Raw genomic sequence first — 25,516 nt, 5'->3', positions numbered from 1 at the left:
TCTTCAGGGTTTTTCTTTTTTCATTTGTATTAATTGATTGATAGCCTACTAAATTTGTGAGAGGACTAATACCAGCTGATTAATTAATGTGTTCACACCCAGTTTTTGTCAATGGGACAGCACTCAAAATTCAGAGCACGAGGTTTCAGCACATTACTCAAGACTAGAGCTGAATGATGAGCAAATTATATACACTGTATATTATCTTATTTCTTTGTATTGTATTGTTTGTATTGTATTACACAGAGCTTCCTGTTTCTAGCTTTATAGTGAACAGATAGGAGTGGTATTGGTCATCTCATCTGACATAAAGCTTGATTTCCAGAATGCTAATTATTTAGCTAAATAATAATAATAACAATAATAATAATAAATTTAATCTATAATGCATTTTTGTGCTACGAGTTAAACGCCTAGTGACAGACTGATATAGGTACCCTTGGTGCCAACTACAAACGTATAATAAATAAACAAATGCACAAACATCGTTTTCACAGACGCCCAGATTGTTGCATTTAGCTCAATAGGTGTTCTATAATGAAACCACACATGCTGAACCCATCACTGTTAATCAGGTTTATTTGGCAAAATCAAAGATTTCCTCAAATATTCTGTGCCTTTCTGTGACCTGCTCCTGCTCCTGCTCCTGCTCCTGCTCCTGCTCCTGCTCCTGCTCCTGCTCCTGCTCCTGCTCCTGCTCCTGCTCCTGCTCCTGCTCCTGCTCCTGCTCCTCCTCCTCCTCAACAGCAGAGCCCTTCACCCGCCTCTCCTCACCCTCCACCTCAACCCACTTCACTCCTCCACCTCCAAAGGGCCACTCCGGCTCCTTCACTGTGGTCTTCACCTTACCACTGGGAGTCACTGCTTTCACCTCAGACTGTGAAGTTGCTGTGCTCCACTCAGTCACCGCTCTGCTCGCCTCTGGTTGTGCTGCTGCTGCTGTTGTGGTGGTGGTGGAGGAAACCTTCTTCCTCTTCAGGGTTGTGGTGGGTTTCACTTTAGGCACTATAAGTTGTACCGTCCATGGTCTGCTGCTGATCATCTTGGTCACTGGAAAACATTTGATTTTTGTCATTAGAAAATACTCGAAACAAGAAAAATCTCAATATCCTCATATTCTACAGGACATTAAACTAATGACTACTCGGTATGAAGTTCATGGGTCAATTGAATACTTAAACTTTTGTAGGCCAAAACAATACTAATCTGTGGAAGTCTTCAGCACAGAGGAATGAACTGCATCAGGCTTAAGATAAACAGGCAATATCACTGGTTCAGTGATTGTTTGGTCTTTTTGTGCGATTTGTTGACAGTACAGAATTTCTCCAGCCTTTATAGAAATAAGATGAGTTTTATTATGGGGAATAAGGGAAACAATGACCCACCTGTGGATGCACCAGAGCTACAGTTGGAGTCGCAGCAGGAGCACACAGAGTCTGAGCCGTAGAGCTCAACCCACCTGAGAAAAACAGTGATGACAAGCTGATCCACATTTTATGATTTTACTTCTTATTTTCAATTCTTCAATTTTAAGTAAAAAGAAAAATCCTGACCTTCCTGCTTTTGTGTCGTAGTTGCAGGACTTGGCTGTGGGTGAGGGCACAGGACTGCCCACTGACATGGTGCAGTGCATGTAGAGCTGCTGTAAGACATTAAAGTCATGATTTGTCATCAGTTAAAATGTTTCAATCTTTTAACACGCAAAAATAACAAACATGTTGCTGCTGTTGCTCACCTTGTCCGTCACTCCCTTGAACACAAAGGCGTCCACAGAGAATCTCACAGCATTGTTTTTGTATGGGATAAATCTAGAGTGATTATCCTTGCTTTCAACGATACACCTTTACCAAGAGGAAAGAAAAGGCCACAGCAAATAAGAACAAAATAAAGACTGAGTGAGAATAAATCTAAAAGAGATATTCAGTTAGTGTGAAGAGTTAATTACCCAAAGTTTTTCACAATGGGAAACTGAAGCGTAGGGGAGGTGTGGGACTTGTCTGGAGTCGCATAACACGAGTGGATGTACAGTCTTTTGTCCCGGGACATGGACGGAGCCTCAGCCTCAAAGTACATGGGCTTTCCCAGCATGTACTGATCTGACAGAGAGAGTCTTTCCCATCGAGCTGAAGAAGAAAGGAGGAAGTAGCAGCTTCCAGACTCATCCAAAACATACACGGAGAGACACTTAACTTAGCTGCCATCCATAAAAAAGCAGATAGAATATTTTAACATAACAGAGACAATTTGATAGTCTTGTAATTTTATATTTAATTAAAAAACACTTGCATTGTTAGTGGTCAAAATATACTACTACTACTTCTGCTGATACTACTACGTCTAATAATAATAATAATAATAATAATAATAATAATAATAATAATAATAATAATAATAATAATAATAATTCCATTAAAATACTTGCTTTTTAGTTGGTGGGACCATTACAAAGGTTAAGGGCATTTATCAACTGAAATACATTATATACATACATGTCAAAAAAAAAAAAAAAAGACTTAAGATATCTGAGAAACATAGAAATGAGTAAACCCTACCATTTCGTGGCGTCAGAATGAATTTCACTCTGTTCTTCATTGATTTGAAGATCTTGCGCATCTGCATCTTAGGTGTGTAGCCAATTTTATAGGAGTACAAGTACCTGAACAGTTAAATACATTGTGCAGTGTTAATGTGGTTTTGATGTTGCAAAATTGAAAATGAGTGCAGGATACTTAGTCTCACCTGTTGTAGTAACATGAAACAGGCAGAGTGAAGGGCACGGCACGCCTGATTAGTCCTTGGAGCCTTGGTGGATCATACTGTAGTGTGTTTGAATACATCACCTGGTTGTCACTTATCTGCAAAAACAAACCTAAATTATAGCTGCTGCACAGCAATGGGTCGGGTCCGGGCTAATTTTGGCAAATTTAGGCAAATTCTAGGCAACAAACAGGAGAATAGGAAGACAAGACAGTTGACCTTATAATGTTCAATTTGCACCAGTTGAGGATTGAACCCACAACCCGTGGAACCAAAGACCATTGTCTATCGCACTGAGCTAATTGACAAGTGGCAGTTAACAGTGGCTTCACAAATTGAGTAAACCATTCACTGTCGTGCAGGCAGATTTGAAACCACAGTAAAAAAAATCTGTTTTTGAGGTAAAATTCTGATACGTATTTGTCAAACATCTACTATGAGTCTAAGATGTTAGGAGCCTTCGCACATGGTCCAGTCCAAGCTATTTGTTTTTTTTAAATTTAGAGGCTTGCTGTGATGCCACCATCAGTACAACTGTCTTGTATTTCATGTTGAGGACATCTGACATTTTGATCTCATCATCACCCTTGCTGGGTCTCGAACTCACAATCTCTGACACCAAGAACCAGCTCCTAACTCGCTGAGCTAATTGCCTGGTAGTGAGACCTGCTGTGTAGCTTCATTTATCCACTCATGGAGTCAATGCCCGGGCAGCTGTTGTGATGAAATGGTCAAAATGTCAGAAATTCAGTTATCTAAACAAAAATCTGATAATACATAAATTGCATCTTGACAGCATGGAAATGTTGGTGATTTGTTTTTAATGATACGTGTTTTGCTTCATAAGAGAAAATCTGATGTTTAAAAATTCCAGTCTCACATTGACCGCAGTTGTTCCCATGAGAGCAGAATTCAAAATGTTCTCAAAAATTCGGTTTTTGAGATAAAATTCTGATATTTGCCAAACTTCATCAACCATGACTCCAGAATATTCTCATTTTTTTTCAGGAAGATTGAAAATGTATTTAGCAAGAATTTGATGGTATATGTTTACAGTACTGTTTACAGTCAAACGTTTTCATGCACTGTAGGCTCAATTTTTGCTTAATCAAAAATCCAAGAAACAAGTTTTGTGGAGGACAGTCTGGAGATGCTCTGTAGCAAGTTTGGTGGGAGGAGATACATTTTAAAAGTTTTACAGTTATTGAAAAAAACAGAGTGATGGACTTCATAATTTGTAATGAGTTTAAGTGGACAAAGGTTTCAGCAGTATTGAGGCTACATTGTGGTGAAGTTTCAAAACTTTAGCATCTACCGTTGGTTTGGTAGGAATTTTTTAAGTTTTTAAATTTAAACGCTTATTTGGAGTTGAGTGAATCTGGCATGGGTTTGGATGTTTCTGTGAAGTTTGGTGAGTTTTCACCCATGGGAAGTATGACTTCCTTGGAAGAAGAAGAAGAAGAGGAAGAAGAGGAAGAAGAAGAAGAAGAAGAAGAAGAAGAAGAAGAAGAAGAAGAAGAAGAAGAAGAAGAAGAAAGAATTCCTAGGAATACAATAGGTTCCCGGCAGCTTAGCTGCCCGGACCCTAATCACTGAATTGATTCCTTTATGAAAACATAACAGAATGGAGCCCAAAGAAGGTGACTTCAAACTCCAGGTTTATGATGACATGATTAATGTTGCATATCTGACATATTTGTATGCCACAACTTATTTCCACGTGAGCACATACAGCACAAATAAGTCAGGGACTTGTGTAAGGCCTGCAGAACCAGACAACACAGTCTCTATTGTATTGTATTGACTAACTTATGAAAAAAAAAATACTTGCAAGTGTAATACCTCCTTTGCACCAAATGTCTCTAATTCTGATTCTGAAATTGTAAAAAGAAAAAAAAAAAAAATGGTATAATGAAATTAGTGCAATTCATCCTCTGGGACTCTTGAATGACTGCACCATATGGTGCCAGTCTGTTTAATGGATGTTGATGCTTGTGTTAAAACTCACCTTGCGCTTGGTTCCACACATGCCGAGGTCATAGTCAAAATAAAGGTGATCATCTGTGGAGTCACTGGCTCGGCATGTCCCCAGTTGGAGCCGAGTGTGTGGCCCCCCGGAGCCCAGCATACTCCTCCGCACCTGCACCTGCATTTTGCCCAGCTTGCAAGAAGTCCTCACAGAATTTACCCCCGGGACACTGGGCGCCCTGGTGCTGGTCCCCTGAACCGGTATCAGGATCTCCCGGACGGTCTCCGGTAACGGCTCCTGCCCGGTGCCTCGGGCCGGGGAGAAATGCTCCTTCTCCACCAGCGGGAGCCTCGAGTCCACAAACACGGGAAGATGGAGGTACGGCTGCGGCAGAGTCGGTGTATTCCTCTGGGAGACTTTTGTTGTCATCCGGGTTGTTCGGTTTAAAGCCCCCAACCTCAGCAGGGATCCACCGTCAGTGAGGGCCAGCAGCGGCAAAATAATAAACACCGATAGGTAACTCCTATAAATCATTTATACTGTTTTAGGTCAAACTTAAGAAAAGAAAAGCTACAATCAGTCGCCTCAGTCTGGGCCAATTAACAACACCTGGTGGTCAAAAGTGTTTCGAGATTGACTGACAAAAGGACCAATCAGAGCCTACGACCCGCCCCATCGTGGCAATCTAAAGCAAGAGTACCTTGCTGCAGTCAATGGCTCGTTCGAGATGAACTGCGCCTCGCCTGGACGGTCGGCGAGAGCAGGCGGCAGCAGCAGGGGGTGGTGACAGAAAACTGCAGTCAAGTCGGACAGTTTCCAGCCGCCGTCAATACAAACAGGAAGTCACCAAAGTATATATTTCTTATGCTGTACTGCAATTGCCCAATAAATAACCAATATATTTCTCAGGATATAAGTTTGATTCAGTGTGAATATTTTTTTAAGCAGTATAGGCCTACAACATGAAATTCATATAATCTAGCATTATACAACAACACGTAGTGTTTGCAGTCCTAACTAAGAGCCAATCAGCTCATGATCCGGTGCGTTTCCCATCATGCCCTGAGGCTTGCAGGCGGTAGCAGTCGGTGGAGAGCAACTGCGGCGCCTGGCTCTAAAAACTGCGGCCGCCTTGATCTCGTGAGGTTATCGTTGCAGGCGCGTGCATGACGTCAGAGCAAGTCGGGATCAAGTCGGACACAAATCTAACCGGCATGCATTGTGCGCTGGTCACCGGCGATCGATTCTGCGCACGCCTGGCTCATCTCGAACGCACCTAATATGGCCGACACGGGCGGCGCCATACATCCAATCCATACCGGAAGTCTCAAGCGGAAGTTAAACACCGCTCTGAGGCGAGCTACAACAATAAAAGCACGTACGTTTCAATCCATACCGGAAGTCTCAAGCGGAAGTTAGTTAAACACCGCTCCGAGGCGAGCTACAACAATAAAAGCACGTACGTTTACACATAATTATGGATTCTTTTTGCAGTTACATGTTTATCGTAACGGTATAATTGACTAGGTAATTAACTTCGCAAGTTTATAGGCTACTGTAAAACTCAGAAGTTAGAAGTCCACTAATCACTAAATATAATGTTAACTTTTCATGGATTAATAACTTCTTCTATAACTTCTAACGTTCAACGTTAACATAAAAATATGGTTGTGTGGTGGGGTTCACTCACGCACACTCTCTCTAGCTCCCAATAGGACTGAATAATATAAATATTGAATAGACTGAATTCTCATTAAATAAACCTAGGATTAATAAAATGAGAATTTACAATATCAAATTAATTGACCACTTTCAGATTAGTCAGTAGTTGCAACATGCACACCACACAGTCATACTTTGACATTAATATTTTAATTATTGGGGAGGTAGAAAAATAGAAGACACAAATAATTGGTGGTACCAGACATTATGCACTGATCATGATCCTTCCTGTCAGGTAAGATGTGACCGAGGAGATAAAGGCCAGTTTGGGGAACTGCGCTGTCTTAAGGAGGCTCAGATTTCTTGACATCTGTAGTACAATCAGTCTGTGATAGAAAGTGTGTTCTTTTATGCTGCAGTCTGCTGGGGAGTAGGGACTTCAATCCTGCTGATCATATTTTGACCCTTCAGGGATCTTCAGGGATGAGTAGGAGCATCATGGACAACATGATGGCCCTGGACATGTGTTCCTGCAACAGAGCAGGCATTTCCTGGGTCTACAAATGTATTCATCATCAGGTTTAGCTATCAAATGAATGCAATAATTAAATTTTCCCATTTTCAGTCCTCTGTTAATCTTTATGGAATCAAACAAAACACAATATTGCACTTTCATACTGGCAATAATAACTTGACTTGAGTTATTTTTTGTAAACAATGCCTTTATTACAAAACAGAACAAACAACAAACAGGGGTCGCCAGGCCATCCTGCTTTGTTGGGGGCACAGTATCTGGTGGTGGTGGGGCTTAAAACAGGCTCCCACTGGCCAACACAACCTCAGCCTTCAGCCTGGTGAGGCCTTCCTCCACGAGGATTCTGATCAAAATCTGAAAAATAGTAACATGATCCAATCATACAGTAACCTTATGATGCTGTAAAGAGTGTTCTCTTTGTTGTTATGCTTTCCAAAGGAATAAAATTGAACACCCAATAATTTCCTCACAATTCCCATGCAAGCTCGATTGACATTCTTACCTCTGGGAGCATAACATCAAAGACAAAATCGAGGAGGTGGATATCCCCTTTTTTTATCTGTTCCCCCACGCCCGTGACCTCCTCAATGACTCGAAGGACCTCAAAGATCTATTAAAAACAAAAACACAAAGTAAACAAATTAACCGTTGTTACCTCTGAACACACATACATGAGCTAAGCTAAGCTAAGCTAAGCTAAGCTAATAGCTCGGACAAGAAAAAACAACCTTCACGAGACGTGTCACTCAGTTATTCCACGCATCGCATTTGTAAAAAGCACGAATTACATCCTAAAGACTAGAAAATTTCCTCTCGGGAAATTTTGAATGGGCCGCGGGGCTACTGCCGATTTTGCCATCTCTGTCAACATGGGAATCAAACCCACGATCTTAAGGTCAAGACAGAGCTGATCAGACAGACACATGATCATCTTTCTATAAGCACTGATATGGAGGAGCTGTAACCACATTAGGTTACCTGTGTGTGTGTGTGTGTGTGTGTGTGTGTGTGTGTGTGTGTGTGTGTGTGTGTGTGTGTGTGTGTGTGTGACTGTAATCACATGAAGCTGGCTCTAGAGTCTGTGTGTGTGTGTGTGTGACTGACTTGACACATAGTTAGTTAGTAGCTGCATCCTGTGTCAGTCTGATTTAGCTGTGTCTGTGTTTATAAACATTTAAACGAGCGCCAGGTGGATTGTTTATGAAGTTAACGAGCTCTGGCCTGAGGATCAAAGAGGTTACCACGGCGATAGGGGCCCCCGCAGGCTGAGACAGACAGAAACGTGGAGAAAAAGAGCCATTTTCTGCCTCTAAACCGGTCTCACATTTAGGCTTAGGGTGAGAAAACGGTAACTCCTATCAGAACAAAACACAGATCACATTGCTCTAAGGACTTACTGAAAATTTCGGTACGATTTGGTGTTTCTACAGTAAATATTTTGGCGACGCTGGCAGTTTTAAAACATCAGGCCGTTCTGCTCCTCTCAGAAAATATTTGTATTGGACTCAATGAGGAGCAGAGACAGACGTGGCCGCACTCAGAGGCTGATTCTGTCAATTCTGTAAGTCTCTCTGATATTTTGAGCACATGACATGAGAGATAACAAGTTTGTCTTACAAATTCTGAAAAAATTATGTGTGTAGAGTGAAAATTGTGGCCGTGCTGACAGTTTATCCAGAAAAAATATAGAATGTTTCTTCACTCTCTCCCACTCTAACCGATGATGTCACGCACTCTGACACGAACATTCCATGCAATACACACCCATTATAAACTCATAATTTCTCCAAAAATGATCATGGTCATTGATCAGGGATTGATCAAAAACTATATGACCTATCAAAACGTGGAGTAATACGACAATACACAAGACTTGTGTCTACTGTTTAAAGTTTAAATGGAGTCTCTAGGTGAAAGTATGCCTGAGCAGTAGACGTTTGTTAAACTCCAATGATTGGTCTTTTTCGGTCTTTTTTTTCCGCCCGTCCCATTGACTTACATGCAAAAATTTTGCGCAGTAAATCTTCGAGTTGCAGGACTAGTAGCGAACCGAAAAAGCGTCCGGAAGATGAAGGAGAAGAATAACTAGAAAAAACATTTCCAAGAATGGAAATGGTGTGAATGCTTCCAGCAATGCTGAATGAGCTGAAGAAATTGTTGAAAGAAAGAAAGAAAGAAAGAAAGAAAGAAAGAAAGAAAGAAAGATTGAAAGATTGAAACAAGAGAGAAAAAAGAAAAGGACAGAAAGAAAGAAAGAAAGAAAGAAAGGAAGAAAGAAAGAAAGGAAGAAAGAATCAAACAAACAAAGAAGTAAAAAGACAGAAATGGAGTGAAAGAAAGAAAGAAAGAAAGAAAGAAAGAAATTGAGTAAAAACAAAGGAAGAGAAAAGGAGTAGAAAGAAAGAAAGAAAGAATCAAACAAACAAAGAAGTAAACAAACAGAAATGGAGTGAAAGAAAGAAAGAAATGGAGTAAAAACAAAGGAAGAGAAAAGGAATAGAAAGAAAGAAAGAAACAATCAAACAAACAAAGAAGTAAAAAGACAGAAATGGAGTGAGTGAAAGAAAGAAAGAAAGAAAGAAAGAAAGAAAGAAAGAAAGAAAGAAAGAAAAAGAGAGAGGGGGATGATAGATAGAAAGAGGTAGATGGATGGATGGATGGATGGATAGAGAGGGAAGGATAGAAAAAGTTACGTAAAATACAAATGAAGGAGTAGAAGAAAGAAAGAAAGAAAAAAAGGAGACAGAGGGGTTAAAAATAGGGAGGGAGATAGATAGATAGATAGATAGATAGATAGATAGATAGATAGATAGATAGATAGATAGATAGATAGATAGATAGATAGATAGATAGGTAGGACACATGTTAAAAGCTGCATCCTATGTCCTAGGCTCCACCTGTAATTGTACTACTATTAATAGAGTTGGAAAGACTAAACGTCTGAACTTAAATTCATGAGAAAAAAATTAATTGTTGGAGATGTTTACATCAAAAGTATAAAATAATTGAGAGCCTGATGAATTTGAGCTGAAAACCTGTGTGTGTGTCTGGGTGTGTGAGTCTGACGGTCTCTCTGTCTGCGTGTACATGTGCAGAAAGTAAAACTGTTAAGCGCCACAGAACTCCTCTCTCCCTAATGATCTGATTGATTGGCAGCCTGCCCTCAGAAGTTACCATGGCGACTACCATGCTTACATTTTACTGTGTGGAACAGTGTTGTGTTTGTGTGTTTGTCTGTTTGTGTATGTGTGTGTGTGTGTGTGTGTGACTGTGTGTGTCTGTCTGTGTGAGTGTGATGCCTGTGTTTGTGCGTGGACATCCTCTGTCAGTCTGGTTTATCATGTGTCTGTGTGGGGCTGTGTTTAAAAACATCTTAACGAGCAGCCAGGCTGCACCTGCACTGTTCTATTAATAGACTTTGATAACGAGCTGGCCGCTACAGCTGGACCAACTGCACACAGAGCAGAGCAGAGCAGAGAGATTTGAGCTCTGAGCAGCTTCCCAAAACAGCCCAGAAAAAGAGAACCGTAACTCTTATCAGAATGTGGTCCTCCTGACCATCTGGGCAAGGAGACCTTCCTGAGCACATTGATGTGCATTAAATGTTTGTAGGGCAAAAACTTTTCTCAGGGTCGCAAGGTAGAAAAGGGGGGCATTTCTGCTTTTCTAAAAAAATCAGCTCCTACTTTTATATTGAAGTGGATGAGCCACTGGAGCGGGTCTAGCTGGACAATTAGGCTCATAGAGACAATTCTGTAAGTCTGTCTGCTGTTTTGAGCACATTAAATGAGACACGACAAGTGTGGCTACAAACCGGTGAGGAAATCATGTGTCTAGAGTTTAATTTGTGGCCGTGCTGGCAATTTATCCAGAAAAAATCCTGAATGTTTTTTCGATCCCTCTCACTCTAACGATGATGTCACTCACTCTGACCCAACCCCATACACACTCATTGAAAAGTGTGAAATTTGTCAGAAATCCTCATGTGCTTTTAAAGGATTTATCTCAAAAACGGTACAAGCTATGAAAAAGTTGTAAATACAGGATGAATACATTAGAAGTTTGTCTACAGCTCAGAATTTGAATGAAGTCTCTAGCTGAAAGTATGTGGACGCTTTACAGGCTGAAAGAAGTAAGAAGATTTGAAGAGTTTCAAGACTGTTCCAATGCATTCTCTATGGGGAAAAAAAAATCAGAAATAGTTGAATATTGCAAAAAGTATGAATAGTTGAAAAGAGAAAAGACATAGCACACCTGTCCCGAAAAGGCTGAACATTTTGATATTTGAATTGTTGAAATAGCACAAAGTATGAAGGACTAGTTACATGACGAAGAAAGGCAGAAAATGGCCGAACCGAATAACAATAGTGTGAATGCTTCCAGCATTCACACTAATAAGAAAAAATCCACACAATAACAGTAGTGCCCGGGCACTGGTCCCTGCAGCTATTTCATAGCTGTTGGGACCAGTGCCCGGTGCGATTGCCCGCGGCCCTAATAATACCACACTCGTGGAATGATAATTAGTGTGAATGCTGGAAGCATTCACACTATTGTTATTCGGTTCGGCCATTTTCTGCCTTTCTTCGTCATGTAACTAGTCCTTCATACTTTGTGCTATTTCAACAATTCAAATATCAAAATGTTCAGCCTTTTCGGGACAGGTGTGCTATGTCTTTTCTCTTTTCAACTATTCATACTTTTTGCAATATTCAACTATTTCTGATTTTTTTTTCCCCATAGAGAATGCATTGGAACAGTCTTGAAACTCTTCAAATCTTCTTACTTCTTTCAGCCTTTAAAGCGTCCACATACTTTCAGCTAGAGACTTCATTCAAATCCTGAGCTGTAGACAAACTTCTAATGTATTCATCCTGTATTTACAACTTTTTCATAGCTTGTACCGTTTTTGAGATAAATCCTTTAAAAGCACATGAGGATTTCTGACAAATTTCACACTTTTCAATGAGTGTGTATGGGGTTGGGTCAGAGTGAGTGACATCATCGTTAGAGTGAGAGGGATCGAAAAAACATTCAGGATTTTTTCTGGATAAATTGCCAGCACGGCCACAAATTAAACTCTAGACACATGATTTCCTCACTGGTTTGTAGCCACACTTGTCGTGTCTCATCTGATGTGCTCAAAACAGCAGACACACTTACAGAATTGTCTCTATGAGCCTAATTGTCCAGCTAGACCCGCTCCAGTGGCTCATCCACTTCAATATAAAAGTAGGAGCTGATTTTTTTAGAAAAGCAGAAATGCCCCCCTTTTCTACCTTGCGACCCTGAGAAAAGTTTTTGCCCTACAAACATTTAATGCACATCAATGTGCTCAGGAAGGTCTCCTTGCCCCAGTAGTCACATGGCCACATTCTGATCAGAGGTACGGTTCTCTTTTTCTGGGCTGTTTTCAGAAGCTGCACTGAGCTCAAATCTCTCTGCTCTGCTCTGCTCTGTGTGCAGTTGGTCCAGCTGTTGGGGCCAGCTCGTTATCAAAGTCTTTAAATAGAACAAGTGCAGGTGCAGCCTGGCCGCTCGTTAAGATGTTTTTAAACACAGCCCCACACACACACATGATAAACCAGACTGACAGAGGATGTCCACGCACAAACACAGGTATCACACTCACACACAGACACACACAGACACTCACACACAGTCACACATGCACGCATACACAAACAAACAATTCCATTCCATTCTTCATTCTTCCATTCTTAGATAATAATTTAAAATATTTTTTAAATGCAGCCAGGGAGCTCTCTGCTCTGCAGCAGGAGAAGGAGCTCAACTTTGTAACTTGCTGTTAAGTGCTTTTTAATTCATTTTAATTCACCAAAAAATAGTCACAGGTCACAAAAAAGTCCTCTTCTTGCTTGGTGTGGCTAATTTCTGCACTTTCCTTACTTTTTTTTTAAGCATCATTGAAAAATCTCACATTCATCAAAGTCTCAACCTCTTTTGCACAACACCACTGTAGTGTAGGGGTTAGGGTGGCCGTTTGCCAACCCCAAGGTCACTGGTTCGAATCCAAGGGAAGAACTCTTGTTATGTTATGTTGAATTCTGCTCTCCTCCACCGCCTTCAATTGGTTACAGGTGTTTGTTATCTGCTTGATTACTCGTACCAGTTTGCAGCACATCATCACATTACAATGAATGACAACAGTCTTGAAAGCAGTGTGCTCTCTGTAGCCGAGTGGCAGAGTGAAGGCTTTATGATCATAAGGTCATGGGTTCGATTCCTGCCTCAGGCATTTCACATCATTGCTTGAGTTTTGATTCCAATTATTCAGCTGTCATCGGACAGTCTTTGATTCCTCATAGTATAAAGCTCATTGTAACTCAGGTTCTCTGTGGCCGTATGGTTAGTGTGTTAGGTTACCACCCATGGAGTTGTGGGTTCAATTCCTTCCATGGACATGTTTCTTGTATGCCATTCCGCATGTCTTTGTCAATTTATTCTGCTAATTCAGCATGGTTCAGCATTGGGTTTCAGCATTCACACGCATGTTCCGTTAGGAAATGCTGTTTCTAGTTAAAAAACTATTTTTCTTACCGTTCGTTGAACCGCTCTGTCTACACCAAAGATGATGGATTTTATGGACTTCTTCCTTCTTCTACACTTTTGGTGCATTACCGCCACCTTCTGTGGAGTGTGAACCAGACTGCACGAAGAACTAACTTCCGCTTGGGACTTCCGGTATGGATTGGATGTATGGCGCCGCCCGTGTCCGCCATATTGACTGCAGTTGGGTCCCTCTCATCTAAAGACCTGTCCGTCTTAAAGCAGAAGTAAGCGATCCGGTCGTTTTGGCTAATGCTGCGTTCCAGGCAGGCTTTTGAAACCGTAAATTACAGCTTCAAGTCAGGACTTACGACTTTGTAGCGTTCCAGGCAACCCACTCGTGTTTTTCCGATCTGTTTTACCTGTGAAAGTGCACTATAACGACCACTCGTAACCCGTTCAATTAAAGACAAATGAGCCAAATAAAATAATGACACTGATGGAAAACGGCAGACAGAAACAAAAGGACACCACAAACTGATTTCATGTGAAACAACTTGATGGCATTAAGTTGTTAGGGTCCGGGCAGCTAAGCTGCCGGGACACTATTGTATTCCTAGGAATTCTTCTTCTTCTTCTTCTTCTTCTTCTTCTTCTTCTTCTTCTTCTTCTTCTTCTTCTTCTTCTTCTTCTTCTTCTTCTTCTTCTTCTTCTTCTTTCTTTCTTTCTTTCTTTCTTTCTTTCTTTCTTCTTCCAAGGAAGTCATACTTCCCATGGGCGAAAACTCACCAAACTTTGCACAAAGGTTCAGTCCCATGCCAGATTCACTCAACTCCAAGGACATGTGCCTCCCCCTCCTGGGGGGGCACAATAAGCGTTTAAATTTAAAAACTTTAAAAATTCCTACCAAACCAACGGTAGATGCTACAGTGTTGAAACTTCACCACAATGTAGCCTCAATACTGCTGAAACTTTTGTCCACTTAAACTCATTACAAATTATGAAGTCCATCACTCTGTTTTTTTCAATAACTGTAAAACTTTTAAAATGTATCTCCTCCCACAATTTTTGCTCAATTGACACCAAACTTGCTACAGAGCATCTCCAGACTGTCCTCCACAAAACTTGTTTCTCGGATTTTTGATTAAGCAAAAATTGAGCCTACAGTGCATGAAAACGTTTGACTGTAAACACTACTGTAAACATATACCATCCAATTCTTGATAAATACATTTTCAAACTTCCTGAAAAAAATGAGAATATTCTGGAGTCATGGTTGATGAAGTTTAGCAAATATCAGAATTTTAATTAAAAAACTGAATTTTTGAGAACATTTTGAATTCTGCTCTCATGGGAACAACTGCAGCCAATGTGAGAGTGGAATTTATAAACATCATATTTTCTCTTATGAAGCAAAACACTTAAAATTAAAAACAAATCACCAACATTTCCATGCTGTCAAGATGCAATTTATGTATTATCAGATTTTTGTTTAGATGACTGAATTTCTGACTTTTGACCATTTCATCACAACAGCTGCCCGGGCACTGACTCACCTGAGTGGATAAATGAAGCTACACAGCAGGTCTCACTACCAGCCAATTAGCTCAGCGAGTTAGGAGCTGGTTCTTGGTGTCAGAGATTGTGAGTTCGAGACCCAGCAAGGGTGATGATGATGATGACAGATCAAAATGTCAGTTGTCCTCAATACGAAATACAAGACAAATGTCCTAATGGTGGCATCACAGCAAGCCTCTAAGTTTAAAAATCCAAATAGCTTGGACTGGACCATGTGCGAAGGCTCCTAACATCTTAAGAGTCACAGTAGATGTTTTACAAATACATATCATTATTTTACCTCAAAAACTGATTTTTCTTTTTACTGTGGTTTCAAATCTGCCTGCGCGACAGTGAATGGCTTACTCAATTTGTGAAGCCACTGTTGCACTGCCACTTGTCAATTAGCTCAGTGCGATAGACAATGGTCTTTGGTTCTAGAGGTTGTGGGTTCAATCCTCAAATGATGCAAATTGGACATTATAAGGTCAACTGTCCTGTCTTCCAATTCTCCTGTTTGTTGCTCAGAATTGCCTAAATATGCCCAAAAGTAGCCCGGACCCGACCCATTGCTGCGCAGCAGCTATAATTCTGCTTATATTTTCAGATGCATCCAAATTTAATGCATCAAATATAGACCCTTTCTCCCATTTCAGTCCAAGAAAGGTGCAAACAGAACTAGTAACAATAACAGCTTTAGGTGTCAATTTTAGGGCCAGGTAATGTCCACTTTATTAAGGTATTCATATGTATTTATCTTACAGCATATGGGCAGAGAGAACAGAGCTAGAAGTATTATTAGAAACACAAAACATCCTTTATAGTACGTTTTTTTTTTTTTTTTTTACAATATATTCCGGATTCTTCCTGAGTCTAAGTATTTTGACAGTTGACTTATTGTTTCAGCCACTTTTCAAGCAAAAAACATGTCAAACATTTTCTGGTTTTAGCTTCTCAAATTTGAGAATTTGCTACTTTTCTCTGTCATCGATTGTGATAAAATATCTGTGAGTTGTGAACAGGTGAACACACAAATCAAGCTATTTTAAGATGATGCCATGGACTGCTGGGAATTTACATCTGCATTTTTCACTGCTTCTTGAGATTTAATGGGATAAACAAATATTTTATAAATTGAGAAAATAATACGCTATGCTCATTGGTCACTGGATTCACTCAAATCAACAGTAATTCTGTTGATTCATACTGAATTCTACTCCTGCTGCTGCCGTTAGTGTTTGTGCACCATATCTGGTCTTCTGTAGGACCTGGAGTAAATAAAGTTGACTGATAAGTGGGTGGAGGTAGTTTATTTTATCACAGTTTTATTAAAAAAAACAAAAAAAAAAACAGGGAACAGAGGTTACTCTCCTCCAAAAACAGCTCTGCATCCAGAAAGCTATGATGTTATTGGCAATAATCAGAGAAAAATATCATCTTTCCATCTCACACATGTGGTAAAGCAAACCTTGGTTTAGCCCAGATTAGTGCACATTCAATGAAAGAAGACAGAGCAGTGTCAGTCTGTTAGAGGGCAGAAAAGGCAACTCTACAGAATGTACGTCAAACTGGTTTTCTCTTACAATACTTTTAATATGTCTGTCTGTTCACCAAATTGAGTATGAAATGAGTAGTGTGAGTAAAGTGCCCGTCCAGTAGGGGGCAGCAGGTGTTGCAGCTCCGTTGCACAGGTGTGTGTTGCAGCATTCATTGGTGAAGGTGAAGTTGAGCCCCATGGCATATTTTTCACCCGTGAGTCCACACAGGATAGGCAGGACGCAGCTCTTCTCATACAGCACCACATGGAAGTCTCCTGAAAGTTGAGAAACATCGTTTCAAGAGTCACACACTGAATAAACCACACCGACACATCTCCCTGCCTTTCTCGGTTCTTTTTCTCAGTTTTGATTCATTTAAATTTTTACTCGGTGACTTGAGGTTCCCTCACCTTTCATGCCCACAGCTCGGCTGGACAGACAGAGCTGCCCTGGTGGACACCTGATGGGAAATCTGATGCAGTCCAGAGGTGAGATGGTGGGGAACACACAGGTGTAACAGAAGAGGGGAACTGCACGACAGAGATTCTGATTAAAACCTGAAACTTAATGGATCAACATCTTAAAACCTTTGCAGATTGGTGTGAATGAAATAGTAGTAATTATGATGGAGGACATGAGAAGTACAGTACTGTCTTTGCTCTGATACAGGCAACCAAAACAACAGTTAATTTGTAAATGATAACCTCAAGAAAAAAATCTCATTAGTATTCATGGTAATCATATTTGTTATGGTGGAAGTAAAATAATTGTTGAAAATGTATATTCGCAAAGCGTCATTGTTGATACAAAAAGTGACACATCGGCAACTATTAATTATTTGACTCATTTTTCCAAAGTAAAATGCCAAGAATGTGAAGATTTGCTTTGTCTTACATCATACAAAACTGAATATTATAGGGTTTTTAAAATGTCACATGGAAACTGATTTAAATATTTGTTCTCAACAACATTGTTAATCACTTGAGAAAATGTTTGACAAATTAAAAAAGGTCTTTAGTTGCACTTCTACTCTTTGCTGTTGCTGTAAAAGAGTGTTTCTCTTGCAGTGTGCATCTTCTGTACACCCACAGACGTGAGTGAACACACACACTTTACTGCTGTTTTGCCTACTTACCCACAGCTGGAAGGAAACAGAGGAGAAGCAGAGGACAAACCAGCTTCAACATAACTGACTGTTTCTGTCTCACACCAGGAAAACAAATGAATCTTCAGCTCGTTACGTCGTCTCTCTCTCCTGTGGTTTTCTAGAAGACACCAGCTGTCTTCATCCCCAATACGAGGAACCAGTTCTCAGTCTCCTTGCTTCCAGAGCCACAGTCCTCTCAGGATTCCTTCTTTCGGCCCAGCTGCAGAGATGTGAAGGTAAATCTCTTCTGGTTTCACAAGATATTCTGTTAATTAACTCCAAGAATCTCCACACCCTGATAAGTTATGATTCAATTAGGCTGTTAGCTTCCCGGTGACGGCCGCAACCTTCTCTGTGCTGCCCAGGCTCACTGCCCTGCAGAGGACGGCCCCGTTCACAGTTAGAGAATCAATGGGGCTTTGTTACAGGACATTACACTCCAGTTGGAAATCTGTGTGCGATCTATCATTTCTTGTCTCATGCCATGTTTTTTTTAAAACAGGGTGCGAAGACACGTGTCCTGTACCTAGGTAAAACGGGGCAGGTTTATTAAATCAAGCCTTATTTCCTAATGAAAGACGTTGAGTTTGGTGGGAGGGCTGTCAAGTGACCTGCAGTCCCATGACTAGATGGCAGGACACTGCTGTAGTTTTTAGCTTTATGGAAAAGATGTTGGATACACTGGTCCTTTACAGCTGTTCCGATGCACAGAGAAAGGGGGCTTGTTGGTTTACATGTTGAAATAAGCTCTAATACCTTAATTTTATAAGAAAATGAGTAGTTTTCAGCAAGGAATCTTGTTAAATTGTCAGATGAGATAATCACATTAAATGCCACACCTCTATTTGCTCTTTCTCCCAGTTTCCCCCCCCCCCCCAGCCATACAAGAGGCATTTGTTTCCACCAGTGACCTAATTAGACCAGTGTTTTAGCAAATAAATCTTCATATGTCTTTTAAAACAATGAAAGTAACCACCAATCAATATAAATACAGGCCATTGAAGGTGATTGCTTGCATTTGTCTAAACTTTATTGAGTCACTGTAGACTAAGTGTCAGAGTTTTGGCTGTGGGCTGTCTCTGCAACCAAGTGTGAAGTGTTCAACAGAAGATTCCTGCACATTGTTTAGTGACTTGTAACATTCATTTTGGCTTTAAATAAATGTATGTATTTGAAATGTTACTGTACAAAACAGAGGTGTACAACCACAAGAATTCAAAATTACACAGGAATATGTGACAATAGGTGTCTTTATAACACTTATCATGTAGCGCAGCTTTCATCTTTTTTCTGTCCTTCTTGAACCACAGCTTTTTGCAACACGCTTGCTTTCAGCTCTCACCACACATCAAATTAACACAGTCATCTTTCATGTTCAGCTGTAGCTCTACTCAACATAAGACAGGGGTTGGCCTCTAAGCGCCCCCTGCTGGAGGAGAGAGGGCACAGCCCGCTTGTCGACCTGCTGACGTCTCATGCGCACCACGCCTGCGTCCACCTGAGCTGCCGCTGTCTTGCGGCGCAGGTCGTCTAGCAGCTGCAGACAGGCGCGTTGCAGTCCCGCCATCTCGGCCTCAGAGGACATCAGACACTGCTTCAGCACCGCACTGCCCTGAGGTCCACACAGGAAACACATTCAGTCTGATTTCTCATTCAGTGTTAACCGCTGGGTCTTTTATATGGTGTGAGCATGTGCCAGTGAGCACAGAGCATACATGCTGGTATTACATGAATATGTTGTTCTGCTTTGTTTGTCTTGTCTCTATGGTTTTGCATATTCTGTGTTATAAACTGTTTTCTTGTCTGTATACAACATCTTTGCGCGTCTTCCTGTTCTGGGTGAGGGATCCCTCCTTTGTTGCTCACCCTCAGGTTTCTCCAAACTTTTCCCTGTAAAAATGGTTTTCTTGGGAGTTTTTCCTCAGTCAATGTGAGGGTCTAACCCAGTGGTTCCCAGCCTTTTTTGACCCCATTTTGACATCACAGATTTCTGGCGACCCCACAATTACGTGACTGCACTTGATCATGGCTGTCAATCAAGATGCGCAAGTTCAGATATTTTTATATGCTGCATTTTATTTGAACTCGATTTAAATTTGAGAAAATGGAAGTATCGAATATAGTTGTTTAGGATTATGTGTGGTGTTTTTAATCATAATTAAAAAAAAGATTATTACACGGCTCTATTGAATGTTGCTCTCTGATTGGTCAATCACTGCGTTCTATGGTCCGTTATTTCTGACCATCGTCAAGTATAACAGGGACGCCGCTCTGATCAGAGGAGCACAGGAAAGATATACTATGCAGGATATTTACCTTATGTTTAATTTTTACCGTCATTAAACAGCTTCGGACGAATAGTGATGTTAGATAAATGACGTGTAACTTGTTACAGGGAGAGTGGAGGCTCCTTCCACATCGTGGCTGAAAACCAAACTTACGTCCGAGTCTCTGACCCGGTGTCACAGCTCTCCTCTCGTCTCGGTGGTACCGTGACTCCGCGACACAAACGCACCCCGTAAACACTAAAGTTAATCTCTTGTTTATGACAGATACGACTACACACAATACACACATCATAACATGTGTATGGTAATCCATCGATCCACTGATTGATTATCAAAGGCTTCAAATGCACGACTGGGAGGCTCAGCAAAACAGCGGACGTGACCAGTCTTGCAGATTCACTAAATGATGCAATTTTAAATCGTTGAAAGTCGTTTTTTGATCAACATTATGTTTCAAATTAATTATTTCACTTGTAAACCATGTAATAAGCGGGATAATGTATAGTTGGTCGGTTGTTATGGAGAAATAAACCCCTTCAGGTTGTTCCATAGAACATGTCAGGGTTTATTTCTCCATAACAACCTCTGAACTATACATTATCTCTTACATAATGATTAATTTAAAAAAAAAAATGTATCAGAATTTTTTTTATTAATTAGGTCTACTAGACATTTCAGGCGACCCCATTTGAATTCCAGGCGACCCCTCGTGGGGTCCGGACCCCAAGGTTGAAAAACACTGGTCTAAGGGCAGAGGATGTTGTTATGATGCTACAGTATGTAAAGCCCTTTGAGACAAACTGTTTGTAAAAATGGGATATACAAATAAAATTGCCATGCCTTGTCCGTATTTTTACACAGGAGGAGAGTGTGAGTGTGGAATATTTGACATTTTGGAAGAAGTACAACACCTGTATGAGATGAGCAGCCTCAGGTAACTGTGTGCCCGGGTGTCTCTGGTAGACCTGCACCAGAGGCCTGTTGAGTTTCTCTCTGGACAGCATATCACCACTGTATTCTGGACCCTGTGAACACAACAACACAGGGAAAACGCCATCTGGTGGACACTGTCACTGAATTGCTGACAGAGCTTCTGATCCTGTTCCACGTGCACACTTACCTGCGCTCTGCCGTGGCTGTGCTGGATGCAATTTATTTCCCTCTGCTTGCGGAACATGGCCTGCCGGGCGGCCGCAGACATCACAGTCAGGTTTTGCTACAAATGACAAAGTGAAAAAATTAAAAGTTTAATTTCTATACCACAGATAGATTAGTGGATATTTAACAGGTGGTTTGTCTCTACCTGCAGACTGACAGTCTCTGCAATTTTCTTCACCAGGCTGTTGTTGACGGTGCAGTGGGCAGCTTTCTGCCTGCTGATGGCGCTGGTGAGCATCTGCTTGATGTTTTCCCTCAGTTGCACCGATCGGTTGACTGTGGTAGTGGATGCCTCTAAGACCTGTTTACACTCTGCAGGACGACAGACAAGTGATGCTTAAGATCTGTTTCACTTTAATGAGCCATGATGGACAGTTTCATCTTCTAAAACTAAAAGATGAGGAGAACAGTGACCTTCCTAAAATAACCCTCACTGCACAACCACAACAGTGAGTGAAGTGACAGTCACTGTGTGAGCGGTAGAGATACTGCAATGACATCATGTGCATTAGTGTAAGACAGTAATGCACATATTAAGTGTACTTATCAACTGGATTATCATGGTTTTTTTTATTCATTTATGACCAGATACCTACAAAGAAAGGACATTCTCATCAGCGGTTAATAAACTACAGTAAGATGGCAAATATACCTATTTATCACCATTGTGTTAGCAATCAACTCAAAGCACCACTGTGCATAAATACGGCCTTATACAACTGCTGGTACAGTATCTCTTCATATGAGTCTACATGGCCACAGTATTTCTTGCATATTCTGTGCAATTTAACGCACACACAAACACTGCTGCAAATATAGATATTTTCATATTGAATCCACAGATTCATGTGGCATCTGGTTAAATTTGACTAGTTCCATGCTTTCCATTCACTTTTTTGTTCTTGGGAGCTTCTTTTTTTCCTCCTGCATCGTCATGCCTGCCTGCAAGGACTGACCCAGTTTTCTCTGTCCTGACCCTACCTGGTGTAAAAGGGCTGATGGGGTCTGTTTTGCGGTTCTGAGCAGCGTTGCTGTTTCCTCCAGCAGACCCGCTGCGGGGCAGCAGCTCCAGGACCCGAGCCCTCTCACTGGCACAGTCCAGCAGCCGCCTGCTGCTCTGCCCCAGGGCCTGGAGGAGACAGAGGAGGAACATTAGAGATGCAACTAACCATGATCTTTTTTACTGACTTATGTGTAGATTGATTTAGTCTCTATTCAGAATTGGAAGTTTTGGCAACTTGGTCTTCAAAACAGTGAGTGTGGTCTTACATTTGAAGACAACCATCATCTGGTCTGTAAATATTTCCAATGTGATTTAATCCATTGATCTATAGTTAGGATCCTTTTTATTATTCACTTAATTAAAATATATAAAACACACTAGATGGTGTTATGGGTTGACATGACTTTTGTTGTTGAGTTATTTATGGTTTGCTGAGGATGGATCCATATAAGTCAGAGGGTGAACACGGTAAACATTAAACACAATCAGCATCTTCATATTAATGTTGCTATTGACGCTTAGCATTTTTGGCAAAGTACAGCCTCAATCACAGTTAGGTCTTCTAACTTATATATGTGGTCTTTATCTTTTTGTATTAGCACAATTATAGCTTATTCCGTTTTTTTTATTTTTTTTATACAAAAATAAAAGAAATATGAAGTGATGATGAGAGAAGGGTGGATGTCATTCATATGTGGAGGTCAAGTGGAATGAGAGAGGAAAGAAAGAAACAGAGGTGGAGGGTGTGTGTGTGTGTGTGTGTGTGTGTGTGTGTGTGTTGTACATCACCTGTAGCTGGGTGAGTGTGTCTCTCATTGTTCCCTGCAGCTCCTCTTTCAACTGGGCCAGCTCTCTTCTCTCACACAACAGCAAGTAATCTGCACCATCTCTTTCCTGCAACACAGCAGAGGTGTCAGTGAACGCATCCCCTCTCCAACCCCGAACTTAATGAGTTCATCCTGTACTTATCCATTTCATGTCGGATGTTGCATTAAGGTGTAATGGCTGTGAAATCCTACAGTATATCCTAATTATTACTGACAGCATTTAAAAATGATTTGATGAATAATAATAATTAGGGGTTTATGGATTTTAACAAACTTTGATAGAAGTGTGTGACCCAATGTGCTCCTGAAGATGACATCTGCAAAAGAGATTTCCTGTGGTGCTGAGCAGAAAATAAACTAAATATTTGCATGATTTATTTTTTCCTTAGATGTGTATGAAATGATATAACAAAACAAAACTATAAGTGGTTAAGACGGAAAGTTGAAAATTGTCCTCATGATCTGACTCAAGAGAAATTCTCTGCTTTGCATGAAGGTCATAACAAAGCAACATTAGAAACGTTAGCTCCTGAAGTGATATATCATTGAGTGTTTCCTCATGGATCATCTGTATTTATCACACCGTTATCCAAAGAACAAAGCACAGTGGAGACATGGATGGATGCAGGGTCAGGTAGAGCAAACCACCACAGAGACACTGATTTAAACAAACTTTTTGCAGCTCTGTCAGTATGAGGCTCCTGCTTCTGTACAGGATGGCTGGGGGACCTTTTAAATGTCTCATATTGTTTCACTGGCCCTTTATAATGTAGATTATACACTCACTTTCTCAGCAGTGGACGGCCTCCTGGTCCTCCCCTCTGAGCTCCTCCTGTTGACGGTCAGATCGGTCCTGAAGCTGCGCAGCATCCTCTCCAGGTGACCCCGCTCCCTCTCCAGCTTGAGCCCCTCCTGCCTCACCCTGCCGGCCTGCCTATGCAGCTGGCCCTCCACCTCCCGCACCCTCCGCATGTACTCAGCTGCCACTGCGGTGCTGGCACCTGCACATTGCTCACGCAGGCTGGTGGGTGGGAATGGGGCCACAGAGGTCCTCTGGGACCCACTGGGGAACTTTAGAGAAAAGTTAAATGGTGATTATCAAATATGTATAAATTGGGGGTACAATTTGTTGGCACATTTTAGAGGTCCTTGTACTTCACTTGAGTTTCCCCTATTAGGAAATCATGAAGTCGTGGAGCCTCTTTGAATAATGAATACTTTTACTTACTCATATACTTGTAATATAAATATAGTTTACTGATACTTTGGAGGGACTCATCGTAAATTTACTGTGTAAAATCACCTTTTGTTCTGTCAAAAAGGAAAAGTCTCTATTGTCTTAAAGCCTATATCTGAAGCTGAAGTTGTCCTGAGATGTGTGATAGCGGATTTGTAACTTTTTGTGTGTTAAATCTCACTTGAAAACAAATTCCCCTGTCCTAAAGTTGTTATTGACCTTGCTTGTTCAATAGAAACTTTTGATAGATGACAGTTTTCTCAAATGTAGCCTGACAAAAACACCCACATGGTGACCCCATGGTGAACCCTGAAAATGCACCATGAGCCCAGGGTGGGAAACATGATCCTCATCTCAAGTTTATCTGACAATACAAGTTGATGGTGTTTCTGACAGTAGAGCTCCATCATGTCCCCTCTCCCTCTGTGTTAGTCTCACCGTCGCTCCTGTGGTCTGAGGCCTCTGCGTCTTATTATTGCAGATGCGGTCTCGACCATCTCCGGATCCCTCCTCTGTCATTTTATCTCCGGATGTCTCCGCTGCACCGACCGATCCCTTTGGAGTGAACCGGGCCGCGGCGCTGTTGCAGGTCGCCGGCCGCCCGGCCCGGGTCTGCCGCACCAGGCGCTCCGCTCGCTGGATGGAGCGAACCGTGGCATCGCGCCAAGACGGTGGTCCGACGGTGACCGAGTCGAGAGGAAACGACTGGACCTGCATTCCTTCACATGTAGTCTCCTCTTAAAAGATAAAAAATGATAATAAAAACTGCTGGCAGATGGCCTGTCTCTGAATGAGTTAAACTGTGAAACATCCAGGGTGAAAACTTTGCATAAACTGTTGGTGTCAGCTCCATGGCAACGGTTCCTGAAGTAACCAGACACTCGAAGCTGTTTGGTGATTGGACAGTGAGATCACGACAGGGGGCGCTGTCAATCAACACTTTCTAATTTATCACAGTGCTGCTGATGAAGCACACTGACAAAGAGAGCCACATGCAGATACATACTGCTAGAAAATGTTTTTTTTTTATAATCATTTGGCTATTTTTTTTTTTTAATGAAAAGTCCAAGCATGGCCAGATCATGAAACAATGGGGCCCCAGGCACAGACATGTAGAAGACCCTGACCAATGTCTAAAGGACAGCAGGCAAGAGGAAATAAGTTGTGTCATTTGTCCTTTTCTGTAGTCATTTTGTGTTTTTAGCTATGGTTTTTAGACAATTTTTTTCTTTGTGGCGGGAAATGTCCAATCACAGAGCTTTTGCTAATGGCAGTTGAGGAAATTAAAGATGGAACTGAACAGCACTTTTAAGTTAAAATCCATTCAG

The 25,516-nt window shown here is 41.2% G+C and overlaps 3 protein-coding genes across 4 annotated transcripts; all 3 read right to left on the bottom strand.

The window, feature by feature from the left end:
• Positions 1-522: 522 nt before the first annotated feature.
• Positions 523-5,325, bottom strand: zp3d.2 (zona pellucida glycoprotein 3d tandem duplicate 2). Of its 2 annotated transcripts, none has more exons than XM_085803307.1 (9): positions 4,766-5,325; positions 2,740-2,855; positions 2,553-2,656; positions 1,946-2,123; positions 1,736-1,841; positions 1,554-1,639; positions 1,386-1,459; positions 746-1,050; positions 523-658 (listed from the first exon to the last, which is right to left on the bottom strand). In XM_085803307.1, exons 1-9 carry the CDS (start codon positions 5,258-5,260, stop codon positions 578-580), a joined length of 1,545 nt encoding a protein of 514 aa, XP_085659433.1. In that variant the 5' UTR covers positions 5,261-5,325; the 3' UTR covers positions 523-577. The 2 variants fall into 2 exon arrangements, with proteins under 2 accessions (XP_085659433.1, XP_085659432.1); XM_085803306.1 differs by having other exon boundaries at positions 524-658; positions 1,554-1,642; positions 4,766-5,324.
• An 11,267-nt stretch (positions 5,326-16,592) lies between these two features.
• LOC146971657 (sperm acrosome membrane-associated protein 4-like) lies at positions 16,593-18,027 on the bottom strand. Its single transcript, XM_085803305.1, has 3 exons — positions 17,664-18,027; positions 16,939-17,058; positions 16,593-16,803 (listed from the first exon to the last, which is right to left on the bottom strand). The coding sequence occupies exons 1-3, from the start codon at positions 17,713-17,715 to the stop codon at positions 16,598-16,600; spliced, it is 378 nt and encodes a 125-aa protein (XP_085659431.1). The 5' UTR covers positions 17,716-18,027; the 3' UTR covers positions 16,593-16,597.
• An 818-nt stretch (positions 18,028-18,845) lies between these two features.
• On the bottom strand, positions 18,846-25,055 carry tektl1 (tektin like 1). Its single transcript, XM_085803304.1, has 8 exons — positions 24,627-25,055; positions 23,738-24,022; positions 22,914-23,018; positions 22,103-22,250; positions 21,267-21,433; positions 21,084-21,179; positions 20,875-20,988; positions 18,846-19,287 (listed from the first exon to the last, which is right to left on the bottom strand). Exons 1-8 carry the CDS (start codon positions 24,903-24,905, stop codon positions 19,063-19,065), a joined length of 1,419 nt encoding a protein of 472 aa, XP_085659430.1. The 5' UTR covers positions 24,906-25,055; the 3' UTR covers positions 18,846-19,062.
• Between the last annotated feature and the right edge of the window lie 461 nt (positions 25,056-25,516).

This window comes from Trachurus japonicus, chromosome 16 (genome assembly GCF_045865225.1).
Source record: "Trachurus japonicus isolate A0001 chromosome 16, Traja_1.0".
Taxonomy (NCBI): Eukaryota; Metazoa; Chordata; class Actinopteri; order Carangiformes; family Carangidae; genus Trachurus; species Trachurus japonicus.
Note: the sequence above shows the minus strand (reverse complement) of the source record. Positions and strands in the feature narration are given on the sequence as shown.

What these genes read in the sequence shown, in the direction of transcription:
- tektl1 (XM_085803304.1), bottom strand. Translation starts at nt 24,905, where the DNA reads ATGCAGGTCCAGTCGTTTCCTCTCGACTCGGTCACCGTCGGACCACCG. An exon ending in CATCAGCCCTTTTACACCAG is followed by an intron (nt 21,434 to 22,102) that starts GTAGGGTCAGGA and finishes GTCGTCCTGCAG; the next exon opens with AGTGTAAACAGGTCTTAGAG. An exon ending in AGGCTGCTCATCTCATACAG is followed by an intron (nt 19,288 to 20,874) that starts GTGTTGTACTTC and finishes TGTGGACCTCAG; the next exon opens with GGCAGTGCGGTGCTGAAGCA.
- LOC146971657 (XM_085803305.1), bottom strand. Translation starts at nt 17,715, where the DNA reads ATGTTGAAGCTGGTTTGTCCTCTGCTTCTCCTCTGTTTCCTTCCAGCT. An exon ending in CTGTTTCCTTCCAGCTGTGG is followed by an intron (nt 17,059 to 17,663) that starts GTAAGTAGGCAA and finishes TCTGTCGTGCAG; the next exon opens with TTCCCCTCTTCTGTTACACC. An exon ending in CCGAGCTGTGGGCATGAAAG is followed by an intron (nt 16,804 to 16,938) that starts GTGAGGGAACCT and finishes CTCAACTTTCAG; the next exon opens with GAGACTTCCATGTGGTGCTG.
- zp3d.2 (XM_085803306.1), bottom strand. Translation starts at nt 5,260, where the DNA reads ATGATTTATAGGAGTTACCTATCGGTGTTTATTATTTTGCCGCTGCTG. An exon ending in CCCATTGTGAAAAACTTTGG is followed by an intron (nt 1,842 to 1,945) that starts GTAATTAACTCT and finishes CTCTTGGTAAAG; the next exon opens with GTGTATCGTTGAAAGCAAGG. An exon ending in TCAAGGGAGTGACGGACAAG is followed by an intron (nt 1,643 to 1,735) that starts GTGAGCAACAGC and finishes AATGTCTTACAG; the next exon opens with CAGCTCTACATGCACTGCAC.